Below are 26,588 nucleotides of genomic sequence, written 5' to 3'. Positions count from 1 at the left end.
TAGCCCTGACTGCACTAAAATTATTAACTTCTACTCCATATATTTACAGTAGACCAATGTTTACGGAAGACAGAAAAGATATCTTCTGGCTGTTATTGGTTATTCCTCGTCACATGACATGTGGTGTGCGTTGCTGCATTCCAAAAGTTGAACTATTTTTATCTTTGGCTGATCCGAATGCTTCAATTGTTGCCGTGGTATTCGACCTCCAAATCACTATTCGAATGCTTTGTTTTTGTATTTTTTGTATTTGTTATATATAAAGATGTAACAATAATGTATAAATCCCCAAATAGCCCGTGAAATAAGGAACAATCCCACAACATTGTTCATTATTCATATTCAACATTAATTATTATTAGTCATTCTCTGCCGGATATCGTTGTTTGGCACTGAAACAAGGGGAGATGGAGACAGACAGACAGAAGAACATGTCATCCTGACGCGCTGCAGTTAACCGCAAAGCTTCGAATATCTTCGAATATTTCTCACCGAAGCTTCGCAGCCCAAAAAATTTGTATTCGGGACAGCCCTAACTATTGTCAAGGTCAAGAATTTTCAATGTTTCACTTTCAATCTGTAAAGCAGTTTACCGTAAATGAGGCTCTGGAAATGCCTCCGGTAATCAGAAATGAAGAGAAAGATTTCGATATAATCCAGATGAGCTGCTTAATGCATTCCTGTCAGTGAAAGTATTTATTTAACTGTTTGTACGTAAGATGGTACTTTGAAGATCTAATTTCTACCCAGATTCGTGTAATCCAGATTTATCACATTTGTCACCTATTTTTTTTTTTTATATATAAGAATAAACACCTATACATTTACAGGTATTTTTTTAATCTAAAAATGAATGAGAAGAGTTGTGTTTACTTGTAACCTAAAGAGCGAATCACCACATGTGACTCACGGTGTTTTGTTTTGTACTCTTTGTGTACATTGTCTGTCTCTAGTCTGGTTCCTCCTGGTTCTCGCTGTTTGCCTTCCAGACAGGCCTGATGTGCAACTTATTAAACTTGGCTGAATAATAAAGCGCCCCAGCTCGCTCTTTGTCTTTTTCAAGTTAAATGAAAGCCAGAGATTGAAGCCAGGTTGTTCAGACACTCGCTGATTCTCTCACACACACTATCCTAATCCTCGCATGCAAACACAAACACACACACACACACACACACACACACACACGGAGGAGAAACAGTCCCAACCTGCATGTTTAGGAGCATAATTAGAGATAATTTACAAGGATCAGGTTGAACATAATCTGGACAGGAGGTAACTAAAGCTCGGCCATCTTTGCTCTCTGTCTCTGTGTGTGTGTGTGTTGAGGAGAGGAGGGGGGGTGCTGGTTGTCTGTGTGTATACAAGAGCCAGTTCACCCAGGAAACGGCCGGGGTGTGCCCCAAACATGAAGCTGGAAGGTGGGAAGGAGGGGCTGGGCAAACACAAGATGGAGCAATCTCCCTCTGTGATGTTTGGCTTTCACGGCAAACGGAAACACGGTTTCTCTGTATTTGTTCTCCATGCATGTTTGTGTGTGTGTGTGTGTGTGTGTGTGTGTGTGTGTGTGCAGGTCGCACGTGTGCACACTCCGCCCGCCCATATGGCCGCAATAGCTGCTGCGAGGACCATTAAGCGATCAGCTCTGTTAGCGTTATCTTCGGAGTGATAAACTTTGTGTTAAACATACACACACGGTATAGATTTACATAAATCACTTACTGTGATAAGGAAGGATATATTATAGATTTGTCAAAGGGCAAAGAAAATGGCCAGTTACCTATTAATGCCATGTAATATAACCCCTTTGTGCATTGTGTACGGTAACTTGAAAGCAGCGTGTTGCTTATCCAAAAGCCAAGGCTGTGGGCTTGTGGTGTTTTCGCCCACCAGATTGCTTCTGCTTTCTGATCTGTAATTGTTAAAAAGTGGGTCAGGCTTAGGAGTGCAAACATTTGGATGGATGGACACACACGGTGAATCAGTTCCCAACTTGTCTGAGGAAAAAATACAGTTTCATGCCACTTCAGTTTTTGGACGCTCCAATTCCTTCCTGCCTTTCTTGGCACGGCACTATGGAGCAGAATTAAAACTAGAGAAAGCTGTGATTGATTCAGCGCATCAGACTCACTTTTCATTCTTGTTCTTCAGATTTCAAAACATTTCAGTTTCCTTCTGAGGAACTATGTAACCAGGAATTGACTCTGTTGTATATTCCTGTAAACGTACATGTACGTAATGATTTAGGGAAGAGGGATGGACTTGGGGGGGAAAACTGCTCTGTGTGATGACAAACCACAAGGAGTTGTCACCACACTTTGCAGTTCCCTCAGTTTTACAGACCTTTTAAGCCTCTTTTAGTTCGTTCAGCTCATTGTTTTGGTTGGCCTGCATACTTCTATCCCGTCAACCTTGTTTCCAGCGAAAAAGCTCTGATAAACTCATAGAAATAGAATAGGAGTAGAACTCCCTACTGCTCCGGAGAAGGACAAGTTACCTAGCTATCAAGCCAGTTATCCATCTCTGGAGCTGTGTCTGCTCTCTTACCGGCGAGTTGATAAACCCGATAAATACAGGCCCAGCTAAAGCAGAAACATGCAGGTTCAGTTTCTTATCTCGGTATCGGTACAGACGTGGTTGCCAGAATCAAACCTGTGATCTCTCCCATCACAGACCAGTCTAACAAGCAAGCCTGCCGCTAAAAGTGCTCTCAAAAGAGGTGTCGCCATGGCAAAGAGACCTCCAAGGTACCTATTTGAAAGGTGAGAGAGCAGGATTCTTTGAGCTTGTTCTCAGTTTCACGTTTCATGTTTTTGAACGCGAGTCTGTGATCTCCGATGCTTTGAAGTGAGACGTTTTTTTCGGCTGAGCCGGTGCTGCTGGCAGCTCGAGAGCTCGACACTGTCCTATAGGGCATTGCTATCTCAATGTTGCCACAACACCGGAGCTGCCGGGTCACCGGTGTATCGAGCTTTGATGATAAAGACGGGTGTCAAGCTCCCACTGAGCTGGTATGAGGCCCTCTCCCATGCCGTCCTTCCGTTGCTTCGTCCGCTCTGTTTATTTGCTCCCTGTTCTTCCCGTCAAAGCTGACCTTTCTGTGAAGCGAGACGTTGGAAAACGCTGAGGGGAAACTTGGAGGGCTTCTGTCCGATACGCTGCATGTGTGGTTTCCCTTCAGCTGGCCTGGCGGTGGGGCCTTGGGAGCCGGTAATCACATCTTAACGGATCTCTTCACAGACACAAGGTTGTGAGCCAGTTTGGCACCGGCCCGACGCCAAATAGACCCCTGTAGTTGCACACACACAAACACACAAACTCTCCCTCCATGGAAATAGAGCTTTCATTCATAGCCTCAGAGTGGAGTCTTCTCAGTATTACACTCTTAATCTGCTCATTAAACTCAATCTTTTTTTCTGTCTTGCTGCAAAAATGCACACACACACACACACACACACACACACACACACACACACACACACACACACACACACACACACACGCATGCATTCACCACTCGCACTAATCCATTAGAAACCAAAAGTTTCTGTTGTGTTTATGAAATGTTTCTTTGGGAGGAACTGAGGACAGATCTGGGAGGGCTAGTGGTCGTCGTATGGCGGGTGGTCAGTCAGGCTGTGGTCAGCTGGTATGTCGGGAATCGGGATGCTAAACAGATCGAGACTGTAAGAAAATGAACGTGGTGACTGTTAGAAGTTACATACAGAGAGTCTTTTTAGCACTGAGTGTGAGAGAGGTCAGTGCCTGTCAAATGTGTGCATTTAATTTGAATTTTAACGACTCTGCGTGTGACTTTCCAGCATCGGCAAATCATTCGGACATTCATTTTGAGAGTCATTACACTTTGCCTGAAGTACTTTAGTTTCTTGCAAAGGTAGATGTGAAATCATTGTGACAGACAGCAACAACATGTGTTTTGTATGCAACCGTTTATTTAGAAACACTAGGACAGCAGTTCTGTTAGCACGTATTAGATTGTCTAGACGGTGGTCGTATTTGTTTGCAGTAATTACACCCAGGCATCATGATTAACATGACAGCCATGCATTTAAAAATGCAATAGGCAGAGCCCTTGTTAACTTTAGGGGACATTCAGACCAACAATAGCGCAACAGCTCAAGAAGCTGCAATAGTGTGGGCCTATTGCTACAGGTTAGTACAGACAGAAGAGCAAATACATACCAGGATGTGAAGCTATATTAAAAACCAAGACAATATACGGCCTTTTATGCAACATTGAGCCCAGATTGAGCAACCTTGGAAGGTTCTCATGGCAACAAGCAATCATTTTCTCCGTCATCTCGAAGCTTGCAAAGTAACCAGTAAATCAGATCAAAGCATTCCACTGTTCGTACATCATTTTGGCCAATGCACTTGACATTACACTGCAGCACAACTTGAGCCATGAAGAACTGTTTTTGCTGGAGGAAGCATGAACTAAAGCTTCACAACATTATTAACATATTTGAAATAAAAGATTAACGAGAATCTCTTCCTTTCTCTCATTTTCCTCTCTAGACGATTATAACTACCTGCCTGATGCGTTACCTCCTCTTCCTGAAGTCCCGGACTCCGGTTCAGTCCTGAGCTCCGTTGACATCCCGGCCCGCTGCCTCCGCAACCCGGCCTTCCGCCACACGTCCTCGCGCTACTGCTCCGCCATCAGCATGGACTCCTCCCCCGACAGCGCCGAAAGGCCGATCAGCTACAGCTCCACCTCTTCCTCCGCCTCCTCCCGGGACAGTCACTGCTCGCTGGGCAGCCGCTCCACCCTCGTCCCCGCCCCTCACTGTAACCCGGCGACCTCGGACCGGGACTCCGGGGCGATCAGGCTGGAACTGGTGCCGGCCCGGCAGCTGGGATGCCGGGAGGAAGATGACAGGAATGACGGAGGGGTGGACACAGGGAGAAAGGGCAGTGGACAGACTCTGACAGAACATTCAGAGCCGGAGGCGGGTCCAGATGGAGGAGAGCGGACCGGACAGGTGCAGGGACCCAGGACGTATGTGGACCGGGTGGTGCAGGAGATACTGGACACGGAGAGAACCTACGTCCAGGACCTGCGCAGCATTGTAGAGGTAAGGAACCACACTCAAAGGTGCATTAGCATGTTTGGCGAGACATCAAATGTAGTGTGAGGCCTTGAACAAATTTGTGTACCATGTGACGTGTGTGTGTGTGATTAGTGTACGCTATATTTAGAATATTTTCAACGCTTTACCTCGCCATTCGACGGGGAAATGAAGCCGTTATATCACAGTTTTCAAAGCTACCAGAACCAGACTCCATTCATTGATCGGTTAGTTTGTTTGTGTTATTGTGTGACTTTGGGATCCAAACTAACGTGGCGTCCACTCAGCAGTACAATGCTTAGCTTCCGTGCCGGTACTCCTGTCTGCTTCTCCAAACTGGGAGCACGCCGACCGCCATCTAAGTTACTCTATGTAACGTTAATAGACTGACTATAAGGATGTATATATACTGTACATGTAGCAGCGTCATCATGCAGAAACCTACGTCAGGTCACGTTGGAAAATAACATTTTGATGCTAAAACATACTTTAACCAAAATTTGAATACTTAAGAAACACCACTGGGAAGCTACAGAATGATATAAAAACCTAAAAAAAAAATAATAATAATGACGTGCCCTTTAATTTTGTGTCACAGAAATAGATCTTTTTCTGCTCTCGACCCCTAAAACTTACAGTGTCTGGCGGCCCTCAGGTTCAGAAACTGAAATAGCAGCATACAGTTTTAAACCTTTTGAAGGTCCCATCTTTGAACTGAAATGTCTCCCTGCTGACCCAGTTGAGCCCTGAGCAGCAGTGGAACGCCAGGCAGCAGCACGGGGCTTTAAATCACCAGATAACACACATCCTTTTAAGTCTTTGCGGTTTTCCCTCACACACACGTGACACATGCAGCTCGTTGCCTGCTGGGAAACCTCCGATACAATAAGGTCACCTGCGCTTGCAGGCGGGGTTTGGCCGAGTTACACGACACCAGGGCCTTTGTGCTGCAGGCACAGGCACACATTCAAAATCGTTTCTAAACACACACACACACACACACACACAATACTGTATGCACACACTCGGATAAATGTGAGGTTTTGTGAGGTTGGCTTTGAACTGCGAGGATACACATTGCCTCTAGTCAGTGCTTTAGTGGCTTTGTTAAGGATTGGGTGTAGTGGTTTGTATCAAAGGTTGCTCTCCTTTCTCCTCCCCTCCTCTTTGTTCAGCTCCTTTTGGTTCTCTGTGAAACTCAAAATTCATATCGTGTGCGGAGGAAATGTGGTGCGCACATGCGATGTGTGTTTTGCATTTGCATCCTGCAGCTTAGTTTGCATCGATTGTGGTGTAAAATGACCAAACGTCCGTGTGGAAATTGTTGTATTTTGCATGCATGTGTTGGAGCTTTGCCCACCTTTTCCCCCATATCCTCCCTCTTAACTTCCTCCCCCACTCGAGGCTGTCGGTTCATGGGGTCAGTGTGCGTATGTGTATGTTATTTAGGGTTAAAAAGGTCTATGGTGGTTGTCAAAAGAGAGCAGGAAACTCATATTCCCAAGAGTGGGGATAAGTAGTGGGAGTGAGGTTCAGTTTTTGTGGTTTTGGCCTGTCACCCCTGATCGATGTCTCGCCCTCTCCTGCTCTTCTTTTCCTCCCCTCTTCAGGAGGCAGAGGTGAGGGAAAGGGGGAGATAGAGAGGAAGGTAGAGGGATTTAGCTCTGAGATAACAATGTCCAAAGTAGGTTAGGAAAACACTGAACAGAGCTTAGGAGCTGTACTTAATAACCCTCTACTCTGCAGACCACCCAGCCCTGGAAGACCACACTTACATGGCAAGACAGCTAATTCTTCACGTGCATTTAGCTTTTCTTCACCCTTTTAATGACGGTTCCAGTGAGTGCACAGAGGATGGATTGCACTGATTGTATCCGTGTGAATAGAGCTTTTAACATGACAGTTTACCCACACTGAGGAGCCGCTGGACAGCATCTATTATCAGCACCGTCCCATACGAGCTGGTGCTGCAGCCCCCGTTTCAGTAATCCCTTGGCCCCGTGCTGCTTCCTGCAGTGGAAGAGGGTGTGACAGCCTTAACGCAAATATTTACCCAGACTCCCCTGGGCTCACCTGTGTTTCATCTGTCAGCGGCGGTGTTATGGTCCACACATGCACGCACTCATACTCTGCCCGCCTGTGTGTGAACTGTATGTGGATTTAGGTTACTCACAGTACATGGAAGGAGTACTCAGGTCTTTTACTTAAGTAAACATAGAAATGACATAGTGTAAAAATACTCCATTACAAGTAAATTAAAAAATTAAAAATGCTACTTAAGTAAAAGTACAGAAGTGTTATCAGCAAAATGTACTTAAAGTATAAAAAGTAACAGTCACTATGCAGAACAGCTCCTTTCAGTGTTATTTTATTATTATAGAATATTTATTATTCTGTTTTTATCTCTAACGAATACATGTAAGAGCTTTTTTAATGTTTTTTAATGTGGAGCGAAGTATATATACTTTGTATTGTCATATCATATATGTTTTCTTTATCTAAAAAGTAACTAGCAACGAAAATTGTCAAATAGTGCAGTAAAAAGTACATATATTGGAAGTAGAAAGTAGTATCAAATTTAAATACTCAAGTTCAAGTATGTCAAAATTGTACTTAAGTACAGTACTTGAGTAAATGTACTTAGTTACATTACACTACGGAGTAAATGTACTGTAAGTACCACGTGGTTTGTCGCTTGGTGCAACAATGAATATGTGAATATTCAACTTATGCAACTTGAGAAAAAACATACAAATCGACAAAAGAAAAGCAAAAAAAGAAAACATCTTCTCCAAATACAGAAAAGTGTTGCAAAAACAATAAGCACAACCACATGAAATAAACACTACAAAATATAGAAATGCACTGCAAAAACCGAAAACACAGCTAAATACAGGAAACACGTGGGAAAGACAGGAAACACAACTAAATACAGAAAGTCTCACAGAACACAATGGAAATTACAAAACATCAGAAGTTTCCAGGGGGACACTAAAAACAATGAATGCGCCTGTTATATTTAGTGTCCCCATGGAAACCGCTGTTGTTTTGTGACTTGTTTCTGTCTGTTGTGTCACTTTGCAGCGTTTCTGTTTTGTGCGTTTTCTTCATGTGTTTTTGTTTTTGTCTATTTGCATGTCTCTCCTCAAGCTGCAGTGTGTTGATCTCTCCGGGCCGCCATGCATTGATGTGTGAGAACATTGTCTGGGTGTTTGTTAGTTCTGCGTGATCACCCTTCCTCAGCTCGATCAGTGTGCGTAATGAGGCCGATCCGTCACCCACAAACAACCTCAAAGACTCTGAGACCTGGAACGCATCGCCAGGAATTTGGAAACAAACTTGGAACATCACTTGACTTTTCAGAAACATTGAAAATGAATGAGATTTGGATGTTTACACTCGTTTTTGTCCGGAGGAATGACTTCCTGCTTGCGGTGCAGAGTGAGGGATATGTTTGGTGTGTTCTTTGAGAGGAGGTTAATGGTTAACACCAGAAAATATCAAGTTTGTACATGTTAGGTCTGATGCCTGGCAGGGAGTGTACCTGGAGGTGTGTGTGTGGATGTGAACGCTGCCCATTGTTGAGCTCAGTCAGGCTTTGGCTGAGTGTGACGAGTGATGGGGTCAGGCCGAGTCAGATCCGTGACCCCGTGGCTAATAAAGCATCACATTACACATAACCTCCGATGGTCAACAAGATCTAAACATGACCCTTTGACGTGACCCACCAACATGCCCGTTAGTCTTAACTCAAATCCGCAAAACCCCAAATCTTGGCCTAAAGCTCTTGTATAACCTTTAAACCCCTAAACATCCAAGACGGCTGTCATCTGTCAACTCTTTGATTTAGCTGAGATTAGTTATCTCTTTCTCTTATGTTTGCTTATCCAAACACATTTTAATGGACTGTTCAGGCTCATCTGTTATAGTAATAACCATAATGACGGCTAAATACATAAAACATTACCAGCAGACTGGAAATTAGACAAACAGACTGAGAGCGAGCATGGAGAGTCTCTCTCTCCTCTCTGGTCTCTTATAAACACACACGAGTGTTGTGTGTGCTGAAATCATCAGTGTGGGTGTGCGTTCACGGCAGCCTGGTACTTTTCTGTGTTGTAATGTCTGCCCTGCCCAGCTGCAGACTGCGGTCTGGATTGTAAACTGTTACTGAGCTGCTGCCACCGTGACGCTTCCTCCATCCTGAACCCCTATCCACACCTGCTCCTGGTTTCAGGTTTAAATAAAGCGGCATTGAGATCATTTTTGTGGATGAGTGTGCACCGGTGTCCTTCCTGTTTTGTCTGATTTATTGACTCGAGACTGTAATGACACGGTGCGGAGTGCAAACAACACATGCGACACAATAATGATGGAATAATTGCACCTGTAAAGTGCAACATAAATGGCTTCCCTGCCTGCAGCGGTCGTGTATAATCAGCATGCTGCCTGGACAGAGAGAAGAAGCTTTGCAAGCGTTAAAGCAATCAGTGCCTCTGCTGTTGGCTACTGGTCTATCTGTCTTTCTCTCCCCACCTCTCACTTTCTATCTGCAGGGCACACTGAGACCTGAGGCTGCTGTTTAAACAGCACTCCTCACTAACGGCCGTGATAAGAGCCAGAGAGTCGTCTGACTCCGGGATTCATTTACACTAAACCAGATGACTTGTGTTGTCTCCCTATCAAGCTGTTTACACTAAACAACAATACAGGGATCAGGCAGTGAGTTACACTAATTGGCTGTCTTTACCTACATTACACCCGGCTTTGTTTTTCAATTAAAACCGAAATTCTCTACATTGTTGGGTAATTCAACCCCAAACAATGGAAAGTAGGCGTAAAGGCTCAAAACACTGTACAACCACAACATGTTTCCTTCAGCTGTGTATAAGGGTTAAGCTTCAGAACATAACAGAACAGAGTCTTCGTCACGCGGCTATCCGGCCAAAGTGGTGCAAAGTAGAGTCAAGTGGTCCAAGAGAGTGGCGGGCTTTGAAAGCTACTGAGGTGAAGTCTGTAGGAGTCACAGTGTGAGTGGTTTGTCAAAATCAAGTGTGACATCACATCAAATCAAATCAAATGACCACGTTGTCTCTCCTTCTCTCTGCAGGACTACTTGGAGTGCATCAGTAATCAGTCTCGGCTGGCCCTGAGCTCCGAGGATAAAGTCTCTCTGTTCGGCAACATCCAGGACATCTACCACTTTAACAGGTACAACACGCTCACAGAGCTGGAGACTTGAGAGCTGGACTTAATGCTTGCGAGCGTTTCATATCACAGGACAACTCGAGATAGTTGGATGATTACAGCGCTGGGCGAGTGAGGGTTAGAAATACTGTGCCTTGACAATAAAACACTGTATCCATTACAGTTATATTGGCTTTAATCACCTTTAACCGTGGACTTTGGCTGTCGTTGCGGTATCCCTATTTCCTTGATTGTCAGACACTTTCATGTTATGAAACACTGTCAGATGTAGCAGAGCTTTCAGGAAAACTCAGTTTTGAAAGACAAAATATTAAATTCTCATGTTTTGACCTTTTTTTATTTTTATTCTTGAACAAAAATAAACAAGATAGCAACAGGCAGACCTTACATTACCATTTATCTTCAGTATTTCATTATTAGGCCTCTTTATTTAAAGGACTTATAGGAATACTTCAACCTTAAAATGACCATTTGTATATCAATTAGTGCATGATAAATTGAATACTTGAAGAAAACTTAGTTTCTCTTAGTTTGCCTCCACGGGGAACGAATAATCCAAAAACAGCCAAAAACAGAGTAAATCCTTGATGAATTGAAGTTAATGGAGGCCAGATTTAACAACAGCAAAACTATATCAAAACATCCGTTTATAAACTCTCACACAAGTCTTGTAGTTTAATCCAAGTCTCGTTTATCCAGTCGTATGCTCAGTACTTCCTAACCCCCAAAAAACTGTGTCAACATGCTCAGTAAATGGTCAAAACTCAGACATGTTTAGTGAAAAACACTGATCTTAACTTTCAGAAAGGAAACTAAAAACAGCTCTGGCTGCACATAAAGAAACAGACAGACTCTTGTCTCTGTCAGGATCAACAAACAATGTCCTGCAAATAGTGAAACTGTGCTGAGCCACCTGTTAATGTCTGGGAAGGGCGTTGTTGTGGCGGTCAGGTGTGTGTGTTTGTCTGTGTGTAATAAGTCTGCATATCTGTCCCCTCTGGCACCGCTCTAAACCATGTGTGTGTGTGTTTGTGTGTGTGTGTGTTTGTGTGTCCAGACGCGATGGCTAGTTGAGCATCATGGTGGTCTGGAGACACAAACATGCACACACTCTTCCACCGCACCTATTCATTCCTCAGCTGTCACGCGCAGACAAACTGGCCAGTAAAAGGAAGCATAAAAGCAGTTTAAAGCGGTAACAATGACCTCATGCTTCAGCCATGAAACAATAACTCCCAACAGTGGACTTTTTTTTCTTTCTTTTTTTTCCCACAGTGTGCACTTTACACACACGTACACAGCTACACACAGCTACACACAGGAGCTGCCCGTTTGAATTCATGGAAGTTTCTCGTTTGTTCAGAGCCGAGTGCCCTAAGCCCTAATTTCTGTCTCTGACTCTTGCTCCTGAAAAACTGTCTGGAACAATAAACCGTGGGAGAGGAGTTTATATTCTTGTGTGTTAAAGACGCAGGAAATTACGTGCGCACGTTTTCACATCAAATACTGATTTCTTTGAGCTCTGTTTGTTTCAGGGATCTTCTTCATGATCTGGAGAAGTGCAACGCCGACCCCGTGGCCATCGCAGAGTGCTTCGTATCCAAGGTAAAGATGGTCGTCTCCCTGCCCCCTTTTTAGTCCACCTTCTCCCCCGTCCATCTCTCTTTTGTGGAAAGTAACTAAGTACATTTATTCAAGTACACTATTGAAATACATAAATACTTTTATGTTGCTTTATACTTCCATTTCACCACATTTCAGAGGCAAATATTGTCCTTTTTGCTCCACTACATTTATTTAACAGCTATAGTTACATTATAGTTAAAACTGTTCGAAACCCAAACAATGAACATTATGCAATATTTCACAAAACGCATAAGGATAAGAGAATATTTGAGTAAATTAATACAAATTTGTGAAACAGAACCTTGTTTTTTATTCTTTTCTAAACATTTTTGGGTCAGTATAAAAAAAATCGTATTTATATATAAATACACAGCAGTATTTTATAGTAAATACTTTTACTTTTGATACTCAAAGTACATTTTGCTGATGTTTTTTTGTACTTTAAAGCATCTTTTTTCAGCCACCGACCCCTTACCAGATAGAGAATATATTGCCTCATGTATGTCCCTTAGAATAATTTGACATATAGCCTATTTTATACACTTCTATAGTCTTAATTATGTGAAAGAACAACGCAAGAGAATTGTACAAGAAAGATATTAGACATGAATTAAACATATTTGTAGATTTTCTATGAGATATAGATTTGTTAGATTAGAACAAAATTTACGAACAAACTGTGGATTAAAAGTTTAAATATGAAATATTAGTAAAAAAAATATATCATGATGATTTGAATTAATGAATCTGAAAACTTTTCATGGACCCCCTGGCAGAGTGCCACGGACCCCACTTTGACGAATCGCTGCTTTAAAGTAGGATTTAGAATGACTTTTCCTCGTGATAGGAGTAAACAAGAAGTATTTTTATATTGTTGTATTGGTACTTCTGAGTTCTTCTGTCTCTCTGCCCATAAACACACTCCTCCTCCTCAGCTAGTTGAAACTTGTCTAACAGCTGGTTCAAACACAGGCACACTCAGACGTACACAGAACAGAAAATGAGAAACAGGCGATGCACTATTATAAGTGATAAGTTGACAAAAATCTGGTGGACGCTGCATGAAGTCAGTGAGGTTTATGGAGGCCAGTAGCGTTGTTTCGGTTGGTTGGAATGTGAGTTTTAAGTGCACGAGGAGGGCCGGGAGGAAGGACAACTCCAGAGGAATTTTAAGGGCCGTCCAAATATATAATCACCTTTTTTTTTTTTTTTTTTACAAGAAAGGGGGATAATAGCAGTGCTATCAAGAAAAAGTAGACTCAGCAACTCAAAGTATCACTGGTCCCTCTGTCTGCAGCTTTTATTCAAAACATGTTAGCATGATTATGTCCCATGATAATGTGCTGCATTCCTGCACTTCCTCTAAAACACTTTACATTCCCTCCCTACCCCGACTGCAATTACTCCCAATACCACAGAGCAACTGTCTGACCATATATATATATATATATATAAAAAACAAGTCAGCGTCACCGACTCCCTAAATACAGCAGCTGTTGTTTAGACGAACCACAGCACCACTCTGCATAATTAACTGGGATCCATAAACAAACCAGCGTGATGACATCTTGTTACTGACTGATTAATGTTACAGCGTGACGCACTGATCTCAGATAATCCCCTGATACGGACAACCTATAGTTGACTTCTACTCTGTAGCCAGCACAGCATTTATTATAAAAACAGTAAAACATCCTTACAGCCAGGGGTTAAATTGGGTCAAAGCCAGCTGAAACTCCACCTCTTGAAGTCCAAATCTGATAATTTGTCTCTCCTGAGACTGGTACTCGTACTGCAGATGTCCATTAAAACTATTGAAAGTATCCCTCATGTTTTACTGGAAGAGCTCCTGACTTTCTGCTCCAGGTCCTATCTAACACCTATTTAATGTTAATTAACATTAATACAGTTTAGCTACGGTGCTCAGGTTTAATCTGGTGCATACATGCTGAGCAGGATTTACCCAGTGGGCAACTCCGGATCTGGAAAGTGAAGTCCCTTAAACTTGCATTCTCTCTAATAGCCAGCAGGGGGCGACTCCTCTGGTTGCAAAAAGAAGTCTGATTGTATAGAAGTCTATGAGAAAATGAGCCTACTTCTCACTTGATTTATTACCTCAGTAAACATTGCAAACACGAGTTTATGGTCTCAATCACTAGTTTCAAGTCTTCTTCACTACAGCATGATGTTCATTTAGTAAATTATGGTCCCATTTAGAGTCAAATAGACCATAAAGCAGGGGATGCTTTAGGGCGTGGCTACCTTGTGATTGACAGGTCGCTATCACGGCGTTGTCCAGTCTGTGTTTTCGTCTTACAACTTTAACCCTTTCACAGTGTGTTTTCAGTTCATGAAAGTGAATTATAACCTTTTTGGTCGCCCTAAAAATGTCTTATTCAGCGTTCGGTTGTACTTAGCTCCACCCTCTTGTGTCACTCATGGTTGCAAATAACCGAGATGGCGACGGCCAAAATACCAACTTTTAGGCTTCAAAACTGCAGTCCACAAACTAATGGGTGACGTCACGCTGACTACGTCCACTACTTATCTACAGTCTATGGATTTAACCCAAAAATAGTGAATTTGATTTAGCCAGATTTAACCTAAAACAGACATTTATTATAGTCCATACAGATTCCACCAAACCACTATTACACAACCCGAGGTTTGCTTCATGAAGACATGTTTCTTTTGCGGTTGAAAGTTCATTCTTGACCTTGGAAATAGTTGGCAAAATCATCTCACCACAAGGTCCATTAGTAGCTTTCTGGAGACTTTGCGGATGAAATTTTGCCATTTCTCTGATGTTCTGAGCACTTTAAAGACTTCTCGTCCATGTTGGCTTAAAAACTGGGATTTAAAGTGCATTTTTCACTTGGAAATAACACAATAAGTCCTTTTAAATACTAAGAAAAAAATGGAAATGTAGCCATCTACAATCATACCACAACCGGGCAAACTTCATCTGCTGAGGAAGATCGTCTGATTCGATCCAAAGCTCAAGAGCTGCTACTAATGGACCACGTCTCCATGCTTAAATATCCCTAGTGATTCATTAGATTCCCTTATATATTCATATTCGTAATGAACATACAGTAGTTGTTGGTGGTGAAAGCTGTCTTTAGGCTTCTATTTGTAGGTTTAATACAGTTGTATGAGGGCTTGGTCTGCAGCCAGACCACCGCCTGGAAAGATTTAGTCACCACTGACCATCACGCCCCTTTACATTGACACATACAAGTGTGTGTGTGTGTGTGTGTGTGTGTTTGTTTGTGTGTGTGGCTTCATCATTTCACAGGCTGACTTCTGGTAAAAGGGTTTAACCAGAATAGTAACCAGAGTTCTTTTGTGTTGCTGAAGGTTAGTCATGGTTGCTACAGTAAGACCCATAACAACCACAAAACCTCTCTTTCACTATCAGCTGTGAAATGCACACGCACACACACACACGCACACGCTTGTACACACACACTCGCGGCTAATACTTTTCTAGTCTGAACAGCCAAAGATCACAACCCAGCTCAGTGTTTGAAGAAGAGACAGATCTCGTTGTAAATCTCTCTCAGATAATTGGCTATCTCTCCTCGTGTTCCTCTCCGTTCCCCTAAATCCTCGCTGTGCTATGTGATGAGTAAGCCTTTAACGCGCTTTATGAGTTGCTACATGCTGACTGGAACACAGAGGGCACAATTACAACAAGATCTTTAGCTCCTCGGTGTTGAGCTGATGACTCACTGCGACCGGTCCGGTCTCGACAAAAACTGCTGATTTATGAGCTTCTCTTTAAAAATGATCAGCGGGTGCTGATGCAACTCGACCTTTTCTTGTTTCACTGAGTAGTGATTAGCAGCCACCGCTCAGAAAAAGTAAAAAACCTTCCTATAGTCTGTAATTTGTATCTTGATACTCTGGGAAGAGATATTTTTCATCATGTTATAGGAGCCAGAACTCTCACATGCAGCATTTGGATATGATGATTATATGATTTAGCTTGTATATATATTTTCCGAAAGGAAAGTATATTATAGATCGGAGCTATTTCGGGGTCTGCTGGTTTCCCGGTTGGGTTCAAAGAGTGTGTCAGCTTTAATGACAAAGTGCGCAGACGTGCATGCTCGGCACAAATTTGTACCCCATAGAAGCATTTATGTATCTTGCGGTCTCGCGTCCACGGTCGAGAGGGGGATATTAAGAGTGTGTATTAGGAGTGTGTGTCGTCAGGAATCGATGGTGGCACATCTGGTTGTGTTTAGGCCTGGTCTGTGTGGCGGCAGACTGCTGGAGACGAGGAGAGCTCTGCTCTTCAATTTAGGACGATTCCCACGGAGCACCTCGGGCTAACAAATCATGAGAGTCTGAGCGTGCGTGTGTGTGTTTTTATGTTCGGTATATTTTGGTGGGACGGTGTTTCTGTTCCTGTAGGTAGCTTGAATTGTTCGCCGTGGCTTGAATAGGAATGCATATTTAATCTACAGCAAGAAACATAACATTCACTCACACAAACAGTGTATGCATACTGTAAGTTTACTATGAATCGTGTGTGTGTGCACATTATGCACCATCTGTCATCTGCCCTGTGTGTTTATGATGGCGCTTCCTGATGGTTGTCCACATCCTGCGACCCCCCGAAGTGTTTATGGACACAAATAGAGTTCAATTAAACGCTCACGTTATGCAACGGAAAGGGGTTCATCTCCAGGCCTTCCAGGAGAGCACGAAGAACAGAAAAGGCTGTAAGAAGAGTTAGAAACATATCCAGAAAAGGATCGGACAGATCAGGAGAAAGAGTGAACGACATTGGAGAGCAATGTTTCTGAGAGCTTCGAGCTTTGATAAGTCACGCCGTCTCTGATGTCTTTTGATGTTCAGGCATGCAAGGTGGGAAAAGTCTCAATTAAAGGGGCGGCGATGAAGTATGAGGGGATATATAATCCGAGCGCTCTGGGCCGTCGGGATCAACAGAGACTTAAAGGCCAGGACGCAGGCTAATCATAAGCTACGGGGTTGACTTTCAATTAGTAGCGTAGACCGGCGGAGAGAGGACGCCTTGTCTGTGGGCCAGTCATCAAAAAATGCACTGCAAGTACAACCAGAGAGGCAAAAAAGGATGGTTAATCTTGACCTCAAACATTCAGTACCAGTGGCTTTGTATGTTTTAGTCCGTTGTTTATAAGGCACGTATTCTTTATATGACAACTAATCACTTTGCAGACTGTGCTGCTGTGTTTTAGAAATTGAAACCAAACTTTCTTGTTCCAGGCGTCCATTGTTTCAAATCATTTTCATATGAGATGAAGATTTATTAGCAGCTTCGGTTGTGTAATCCAGCTTTGTGAACATCAAGTCTGCTTTAAGTTTTGTCAAATGAGTGTTATTGTTATGAGGATCAATCTGCAGTTAAACTCTGTTACAAAGCAACAATAGTGTAACATGGATAAAAACTAATGTAGACCTGATGTTCACTGTGATGTAATCAGTCATCAGTCTGCTGATAGAATTTCTCAGCACAAAGAAATGAACGGAAACCAATGGCTGTCTGGAATGGTAAAGAAAAAAAAAACATTAAAGTGTAAGCTTTATAGCATGCATGATCAGCAATGAAAATGATAAAGTTTATTGATATAGCATAATATAATAATAATAATAATATAGCATAGGAAAAAACTAAAAATACACATACAGTCAGACATAGACATGAGAATAATAAATCATAAAATAATCACATACAAACAAACATGTTACTTATGTACTACATATACCGACCTGCAGACACACATAAAAACACACCTGCAAACAAATTACCCAAATAAAATAAAGCCATATTTTTTTAAAAAGCCTAATGATAAAAAAATGCTTTTCCAGGAAGTGATTTAAAAGAGGATCCTGATTTTATAAATCTGAGCTTGTCAGGCTGTTTGAGAGTTGTGGTGCCCAAACCGGAAAAGCTCCTTATGAAGTACACAAAGTACACGATTTGTTGTTAAAGAGCAGCTTTAAAGGTACAGTGTGTAGGATTTAATCATGAATATACATACTACATCCTGTTTACATTTAGCTTATCCATTTGAAATACTGCCTTCCACAAATTTATATTTACACACTACTACTAATACGACTTGCGCTATTTTATGTCCTTGATTCTTATTTTGCTTTTACTTGTGTGATTTTCCTTTTTATATACAGTATATACATTTTTCATGAGCATTGTTGAAGGGTACCTGAAACCCAAGATTTTCAACGCCAACGACTGCTTGCTGTAATTGTTGTGCGTATGAATACGAATAAAGAAACTTGAAACTTGAGCAAAACTTGCAAACATAGGGGCCTTTAATTATTGTTATGCTGAATTATGCTGAGCCAAAAATCACAACACCATGCTGTCAGAAAAGCATCCTCAGGATGGTGAATATTATAGTTGCCAGCATTGTGACTGTGAGCGTGTTAGAATACTGACAAGTTAACATACAAACACCCATAAACGTGACATGACATCACTTTTTCTTCTCTTGAGTCTTCAGTTATTTCCTGTCACTTAAAGGCATCAACTAATTTGTCCTTGTTGTGTTTTACAGAGTGAAGAATTCCACATTTATACTCAGTACTGCACCAACTACCCACGGTAAGACAGCAACCACACTGTGTGTTTATGTCTGCTTAACAACCGTCTACTGTACGTCTTCTCGTTGTCATCCTATCCGGTTCTCACCTCCACATACCGTCTTCCCAGCGTCTCACGTAGCTCCATTGTGTACGTCGATCAATGCGTTACCTCTCTCCCCTCCCTGACGAGCTGACACGCTCCATAGAAGTCACCTCGGCAGGAGTCAAAGTGTCTACCTTCGGTTGTGCCTCGGGGTCTCTCCGCCTCCCTCCCTCCGTCGTGCCCCATTTCCTCCATTCTTTTATTCGCTGCCTATTGACAGAGTTACAGCTCACACTGACAGACGGGGTATTATAGTTGTCACTGTATCATACCCAACGCTGTTAATGTTTTAATACGCTTTGTGATGGTGTGGTCCCGAGGGAGGAATAATGTGGAGGTTTTTTGTATGCTGCGTGTGAAACGTGAGGCATGCCAAGATACACTGCACCAACCGAACACACCCTCTCCTCTGGCTACTATTTTTCTTTCCAGTGTGTGATCAGAAAGGCACGTGGGGGAAGAAACCATTTACGAGCTAATGACGACTAATTGAATGCTGATTTTGTGTGTGTGTGTTTGTGACAGTGTGTGTGTGTGTGTGTGAGGGGGCTATTGTCAGCTGTTTGAGATAGACCTTCTCCTACATCCACACCACAGCTGGTGACCCCAACCAAGGTCACACACGACAGACACACACACACACACGGGAGACACTCACACACACACACATACACATAGAGGCTGCAGATGTATCACGGTCATGCTGCACTCTACGGTCGGGTTTCCTCCAGAACAATGTGAGGCCTGTGTTGGGCTCCACTGGAATTTAGACATGCAGACATGCACGTGCATGCGCGCTCACACATAGAAAGAAGGTTTTGGGCAAATTCACAACTGTCATTCTCTGTCTTTTTCCACTGTGCATATTTATGCAGACACACACACATACAGCCTCCATTTGTTTGTGAAAAAGGCTCTTTCTTCTCCAGTAGGTCACACAGACACAAACCAGCTCCAGTTACCAGCACATTCAGGTCTCATAGTTCGTGTCTACAGGATCCGTCCTGTCCACGCTTCCCATTCATTGTCTGTGTAAACAGCTGTGCAATGCATTCTGGTAGCGTTCCGTTTAGACAGACGGACCCTCACGTTGCCCGCTCCTCATTTGCATGAAGTTGAGTTAAAGGCTACTTTATGCAAATCAGGGGCATCCGGCGTGACTCGCCACCTCTGGAAACTTTGAAACTAAGCCTTGTCGATCTAAAATGAAGCCAGATTCAACAACTGCATGACTTATTTCTCGCCTAAAATGTTTTCAGAAACACATTTCGGTGAAACATTTTAGTAATATACGAGAAATTACAAATGAGTCGCCATGTTGGTTCTGGTTTAAAAGCTGGGAACAGCAGCTCACGAGGGAAAGCATTCGTCCAATCAGGTGTCTAGTAGCAGCCCATGAAGCGTCCAACGCTGGGAAGCAATGCGATCCATCGCGTCCAAAAACGCCCATGTGGACACGTACCATCACAAGGTTGTTCAGTGCTGCTGCTTTAGTGGAATGTGTACCCAAAAATCAATTCATGCATCCATTTATTGACCTTCGGTGGCTTAAAAAACATTGCAAGCAATTTGTAATTAAAAATGAATAAATTGTTTATTTCTTTATGTGTGAAATGTTTTATTCGATGTAATACACCCAACATTGAAACACAGTTCGATGCATTGAACATTAAAGGACAGGTTCACCATTTTTCATGCCTGTCTTAAAGCAATAGTCAAGGAAGCGTGTTTAGGAATTGATCTTAATGGTTAGTATAGGACAAGAGGACAGATTTCTGTTTCCATCTGCATATTAGGGATGCAAAACCAAACCGTAAAAAAACAAACCATTCGATGACTGTACAAACTGAACTGTGGGCTTGTTGAACCGTTGCACCACTATTAAATACTGCCCAGTATTTGATGAGATGCCAGAGACATAGAAGAGGCAATAATCTGAACATAGGCCTACTTGACCATTAAATAGCCTGCCTTATGTCATGTATAAAAGCAGTGTTATGGCTTCATATAATATAGAAATGGCTATTATTTATTATTATTATATTTATTACTATCAATCAATCTATTTATATATTTTTGAGTCCAAACACATAGAACATGGTTATGTTTTTCTTGTGCAACACAAACCGAAACCGTGACCCAAAAACCGCAATACAAACCGAACCGTGGGCTTGTTGAACCGTTGCATCACTAATACATACGGGCATGGGAGGATTGTTTGAATGCAGACTTGAAAAAATGTGAACCTATCCTTTAATTTAAGTTCCTCGTGTGATTTTACATTTGAAATATAGGCAGACTGTTTAGGCATCCACAGTGTTAATGTATTATTTTATACTCCTTATCATAAAGATACTCAAACTGATAATGTGATATTAATTCCAGCAAAAGGCAGAAGACGGATGGAGATCTTCTTCGATCTTTACACACCATTCTAAAAACTCTTTTTTTTTTTAGTATTATTTTTTAGTATCTGTCAGGACATAAATTACGACTTTAACTTGTCATCGCTGTCAAATTACAGTTTACTACACATCTCTGACATCTTCTGCGCTGTGTTCTGCCTCCACAGGTCGGTGGCGGTGCTAACAGAGTGCATGAGGAACAAGGCGTTGGCCAAGTTTCTCCGCGAGCGCCAGGAATCTCTGCGGCACTCCTTGCCTCTGGGCTCCTACTTGCTCAAGCCGGTGCAGAGGATCCTCAAGTACCACCTACTGCTGCACGTACGTCTGTCTGTCTGTCTGTCTGTCTGTCTGTTGGTCGTCTGCCTTGCTCAACAACAAAAAAACACTTAACACGCAAACAATTACTCTTTACCCACAGAAATGCAAGCGCAGGCACACACTTGTAATGCATTGGACACACTAATGTTTTTTTGCTACACCAATACAAATGGATGTGCACGGTTGAATAACAGTGTTACTGACTCAGCTCCCAGTGACAATCCCCACTGGAGAAGCCAAATGTTTAGACATATGGTGCTCAGTATGTATTTTCCTGTGTGTGTCCGCCATGCATTAGTGTGTGTTCATGTGCAGAAACACACACACACACACACACACACACACACACACACACACACACACACACACACACACAGGGGCCTGTATGAGTGCATATAGGCCTGTATGAGTGCATATAGTGTGTGACTCCCAGCGTTGTGTGTGTGTCTTCCGTGCAGGAGATAGCCAACCGCATGGAGAAGGACACGGAGACCTACGAGGTTGTGCAGGAAGCCATAGACACCATGCAGAGAGTGGCTTGGCACATCAACGACATGAAGAGGAAACACGAGCACGCTGTCAGGTTGCAGGTACGACAAGCACAAAATAAGAAAAATGTGCAAAGGGTTCTGTCTATTTAGGCCTGTAATGTACAAAAGGTGTCGTCCCACTTGCTCCAAACCTCTCCTGAAATCCATTAAATGTGGAGCGTGTGATCTCCTCCATGATGCATCCTGCACACACTCTCCACGTCTTTCATTATTCCTATAACTAAAGCGGACACGGTAGTTTCTTTTATTGTTCTGCAGAACAGTTATGTGAAGTCTTTGGATCAGCCAAGGCTCTGATCCTCCCCACGTCTGACGCAAGTCTCTGAGTTTTCCACTGGGGCTAATGATGGCCTTGCATAAGGAGGGCACATAAAAGGGAAGCTTGTTTCTTCTATCAGCTGGGAGCCAGAACGGTCAGATGAATGCAGGAATGTGTGTGGAAGCATTCACTCTGGAGTAAAGGATCGGCTCAATAGACATTTTCAGTTTTTTTGTTGTTTTATCCTCTTCATTATCATTTGTTTTTTACCCGTATGCAGTTCTTTTTTTACTTTTTCTTAACCTTTTTGGTTTTACTGTCTTTAGTATGTTTCTCCCTCCATCCAGTAGCACAACAGATATCCTCCCTCCTCCTCCTTCACACTTTTTCTTTAAGTGGGAACTCCCCAGGTGAATGGGGGAAAGAACAAAAAAGTACAAATTAGGAGCATTATTTAGCCTCATTCACAACAAGCTAGTATGATATGGTTGGTGCCAATGGATTCTTTAGGTTTTGTAGTTTCATATGAAGCCAGTATCTTCAATCTAGCTTTAAAAATGAGCCCACGACAATCAAAAAATTGCAAGTTGTGTTAATGCATTAAAGAAATGAGTGGCGTTAAAATGAATTTGCGTAACGCGTTATCACGTTAACTTTGACAGCCCTAATTGTAATATTTCATACATTTTGAAGAAACTACAGGTGAATAGGGTAAAACAATTGAACTAATAGATATCACCATGAGACTTCCCCAGTTGATGACTTACATTAAGACAATTCAAGACAAGTTTTCTGATATTTTATGTTTAAATGTTTAAATCTACAGACTGAAATAGACAAAGTAGTAAAATCATTTTGGATTTTTTCTTTCAACTAGTCTGAAAGAAAACATGTTATGGAAGCAAAATAGCCCAAAATCTCAAAATTGACCAGTGCATGAACATGTTGTAACAGATGAAAATCTTTGATATTGCCACTTTAAGGTTTAGTCTTGGTTATTTTTTTTTGTTACTTGGTGGTTTATTTTCTGCTACGATTATTTATTTTCACGTTATTTACCTGTGTGAGACTTTTTTAATTTATTATATATATATATAGGATATTGACTTCATGTTTTGAAACTAATCATTTTCATTAAAAATTGTAATAAATAAAGTTGATTTGATTGTTTTAATCAAAACTGGGAGAGACCTGTGATAACCCTTTTAGGCTTTTGGCCTCCCTGGCATATTATATTATATTTATATTGCTTTGTTAAATGTTCCTTTTTTATATGCTATTAAAATCATAATAAAATATACAAATTAAGGTTATTATTATAAATCTTAAACACTTGCATCTTTTTGCCATCTGGTACTTTGTCAGTTCAGCTTTATTTTTAAGTGTGGTAGCTGTCAAATATAAATTTTTTCGAAACATGTTTTTAAAAGAATCATCTGACTCCCCTCACTCTCTGTATGTCTGTGCTTTTCTTCAGGAAATCCAGAGCCTGCTGACCAACTGGAAGGGCCCCGATCTGATCGGCTACGGAGAGTTGGTCCTCGAAGGAACGTTTCGTCTGCAGCGAGCCAAAAACGAGAGAACCCTCTTCCTGTTTGACAAGCTCCTGCTCATTACCAAGAAACGAGAAGAAACCTACACGTACAAGGCTCACATACTGGTCAGTCACGCTGCTCGAAGCATCACATGTCCCCAAAGAGACACAGATATATCCAAACGTTTCTGCTCACTAACTTTATTTTTACTGTGTTTTTCTGCAGTGCTGTAACCTGATGCTGGTGGAGGTTATTCCTAAAGAACCGCTGAGCTTCAGTGTGTTTCACTACAAGAATCCCAAACTTCAGCACACGGTCCAGGTAACAGCAACATTACATAAGAGAGAACACACATCATAACAAAAAGTGAATGTAATTACATGTTTCGTTTGAACTGTGCAGCTACCAGCAGCGTTGAGCAAGAGTGTAATCAGAAAGTGTGAAGATTATTTGCAGGTGTCCAGGCTCACCTCGCCGAGTTGCTCAGACATGTCGAGTGTTTAGAGGCTAATGGCAGCCATTGTTGTTACCTAACCGCCGTGGTTTGGACGAAGCGCTGAAAAATAAAACATAATCTGTGTGACGCAAGAGAACCCTGTTCCAAATTTTTAAGGGTTTATCCCAACCCTCTTGGCTGCCTTTTTTAAACAGCAGGTCTGATATTATCTTCGCTCTGATGTTCTGCCCTCAGGCCAAATCACAGCAAGACAAGCGCATGTGGATCTTACACCTCAAGAGGCTCATACTTGAAAACCATCCGGCCAAAATCCCTGCCAAGGTAAGAGCAGCTCGCTCGCTGAGGGCGTAAGACGCATACTTTGAGTGGAATTTACTTGAAATGTCACCCCCGCTTCCTTTCTCCTTCATCTCCATCTTTCTTTTTCTCCTCACTTTCCTTTCATGTGCTCTGATTTTTCTGATTTTTTTTCAACCACAATCACTTTTCTGTCTCTTCATCTGCCTTCGGCCATGAGCAAAACTGACGATTTCTCTCCAGGGGGTGAAAGGTCACGGAGAAAGTTCACAGTGGTTACATAAAGGGGCTGCTTGTTAAGTGTCAAACTTGAGCATAATTGTTGAGAGAGGACTGTAATGTGGCACCATCTAGTGTCAGAGTTTATAGTTTTATAATCTAACCCTCATTTCATTACTTGAATTCCAGGCTAAGCAAGCAATTTTGGAGATGGATGCAATGCGTAAGTGCCTATTTATATATGTAACAATACCATATTTTACAGTATATTTTAATTTTGCAACAGGTTTAATCATATTTAATGCATTTAAATCATCATTTTTTTGGCATCTTTTCTGTCGTTTCTCCAGATCATCCCGGGTTTCATTACAGCCCTGATGGAGACAAGAAGGATTCCCCTCAGACTAAGGAGGGTCCAACCCCTCGTAGAGGACGCAGGAAAGGTAAGAAAATATTTAGCATTTAAAAAATGACGCACCTTGCAAGAACTTCAACAATCAATAATTGATTTGTTTGACTTCGCAGAACCTCTATCAAAATTATTGAAGAACGCCAAGCAGAATGCGGCCAACACAGACGGCGAAAAGGTGAGCGATAACCAGAGATGATGAACGGTTTTCAGTTCATTAACTTACACTGAAGTTGTTTAACCGAACTCTTGGAAACAACTTTCTCCTCTCCAGCGAATAAGCCTGGGCGCCTCCCTCCTCTCGCCAATGTCCCAGCTGGCTTTGGGCACCATCGGTCGCAGCCGCAGCCTCATCAACCAATCGCAGGAGTCCCTGGACCCCGGCGACCACTATGACCACAGTGACAGAGAAGAGGAGCCACATCAGCAAGACGCTGATGATGAAGACGACAGCGGCCTGGTGAGTGTAAAGCTGCTCTCAACGCGTGATGTTCTTCACACATATATATATATCGAATGTGGATTGGACCAAAACATCTAGTTCTGCGTCTGCATTGATATGTCAGATTTGTACTTCTTCAGACAACAGAAAATACCCTGTTAACACATAACAATGAGTGCTACCACTTCATCAGTTTCTGAGGGGAAACCCTATGCAATCATTGGAAGAGAGAAAACAATTCCCCACACACCATCATTTAATGTGGTGTGTGCGTCAAAGTGCCCACCAGATGGGAGTATTAGAGCACAAATAGCAACCTGTTGAATTTTGAGTAGAAAAGAAAGAGTTTGGTGTTCTGCAAGCCGTTCAGAATTAGACGTAAACTGGTTAAGATCCTTTCTGATTAATGGTGACATTTTAGTGCAGCTAAGGGCCGGTATATTTAGATCAAAATTACCAGCAGAAATCCACCCACCCCGCACAAATGGACTCTCCCAAATACTAAATCGCAGTTGCATGACCACAACGTACGCATATGTAGAGCCCAACGCATCCCCGAAGTCAAGGGGCACGTATGTTGATGCCAGTCAATAGCATGGAAGCTCCAGACGCATTAAGAAGTTATAAATGGACGTGTTAACAGGGTGTTTTCTGTCTTCTTAACACGTACATCAAAATCTGAACGGCTTGCAGAACACCTAATTCTTTCTTTTCTCCTCAACCCACACAAAACTCAACAGGTTGCCATTTGTGCTCTAATACTGCCATCTAGTGTGAAATTTGCCGTTTTGGTCCAATCCGCGTTCAATATGTTTACTTGTAGGACTCCACTTTCATCTGTAGTCCTTCAAACATGTTGATGCTGAAATGTTCTGCATTCAGGGAGGTGGAAAGCGGCTGCGAGTCCCTGGCAAAGGCAGCAGGAAGAGGCTGAACCCTCAGGCGTCTGTCGATAGTATAGAACAGTGGAAAACCTTCAACATGAGCACTAAAGACCTACAGGTATTTATCACAAATGGTAATTTAATCTACTTCTATCTTGACGTTTTTTACACTGCCTCAACAACTT

General features: G+C 42.2%; 1 protein-coding gene across 3 annotated transcripts in view; it reads left to right on the top strand.

The window, feature by feature from the left end:
* Window positions 1-26,588, top strand: part of LOC141755822 (pleckstrin homology domain-containing family G member 1) — a 71,627-nt gene that overhangs the window by 39,936 nt on the left and 5,103 nt on the right. For all 3 annotated transcript variants that reach the window (XM_074615061.1, XM_074615063.1, XM_074615062.1), the window contains exons 2-15: window positions 4,537-5,096; window positions 10,201-10,301; window positions 11,834-11,903; window positions 18,497-18,543; window positions 21,200-21,350; window positions 21,809-21,940; window positions 23,638-23,820; window positions 23,921-24,016; window positions 24,387-24,473; window positions 24,858-24,891; window positions 25,019-25,111; window positions 25,194-25,255; window positions 25,352-25,537; window positions 26,402-26,521. In XM_074615061.1, coding sequence (XP_074471162.1) covers window positions 4,537-5,096; window positions 10,201-10,301; window positions 11,834-11,903; window positions 18,497-18,543; window positions 21,200-21,350; window positions 21,809-21,940; window positions 23,638-23,820; window positions 23,921-24,016; window positions 24,387-24,473; window positions 24,858-24,891; window positions 25,019-25,111; window positions 25,194-25,255; window positions 25,352-25,537; window positions 26,402-26,521 — 1,922 coding nt within the window. The remainder of the gene's footprint in view (window positions 1-4,536; window positions 5,097-10,200; window positions 10,302-11,833; window positions 11,904-18,496; window positions 18,544-21,199; window positions 21,351-21,808; window positions 21,941-23,637; window positions 23,821-23,920; window positions 24,017-24,386; window positions 24,474-24,857; window positions 24,892-25,018; window positions 25,112-25,193; window positions 25,256-25,351; window positions 25,538-26,401; window positions 26,522-26,588) is intronic.

Source organism: Sebastes fasciatus, chromosome 18 (assembly GCF_043250625.1).
Source record: "Sebastes fasciatus isolate fSebFas1 chromosome 18, fSebFas1.pri, whole genome shotgun sequence".
Taxonomy (NCBI): Eukaryota; Metazoa; Chordata; class Actinopteri; order Perciformes; family Sebastidae; genus Sebastes; species Sebastes fasciatus.
Note: the sequence above shows the minus strand (reverse complement) of the source record. Positions and strands in the feature narration are given on the sequence as shown.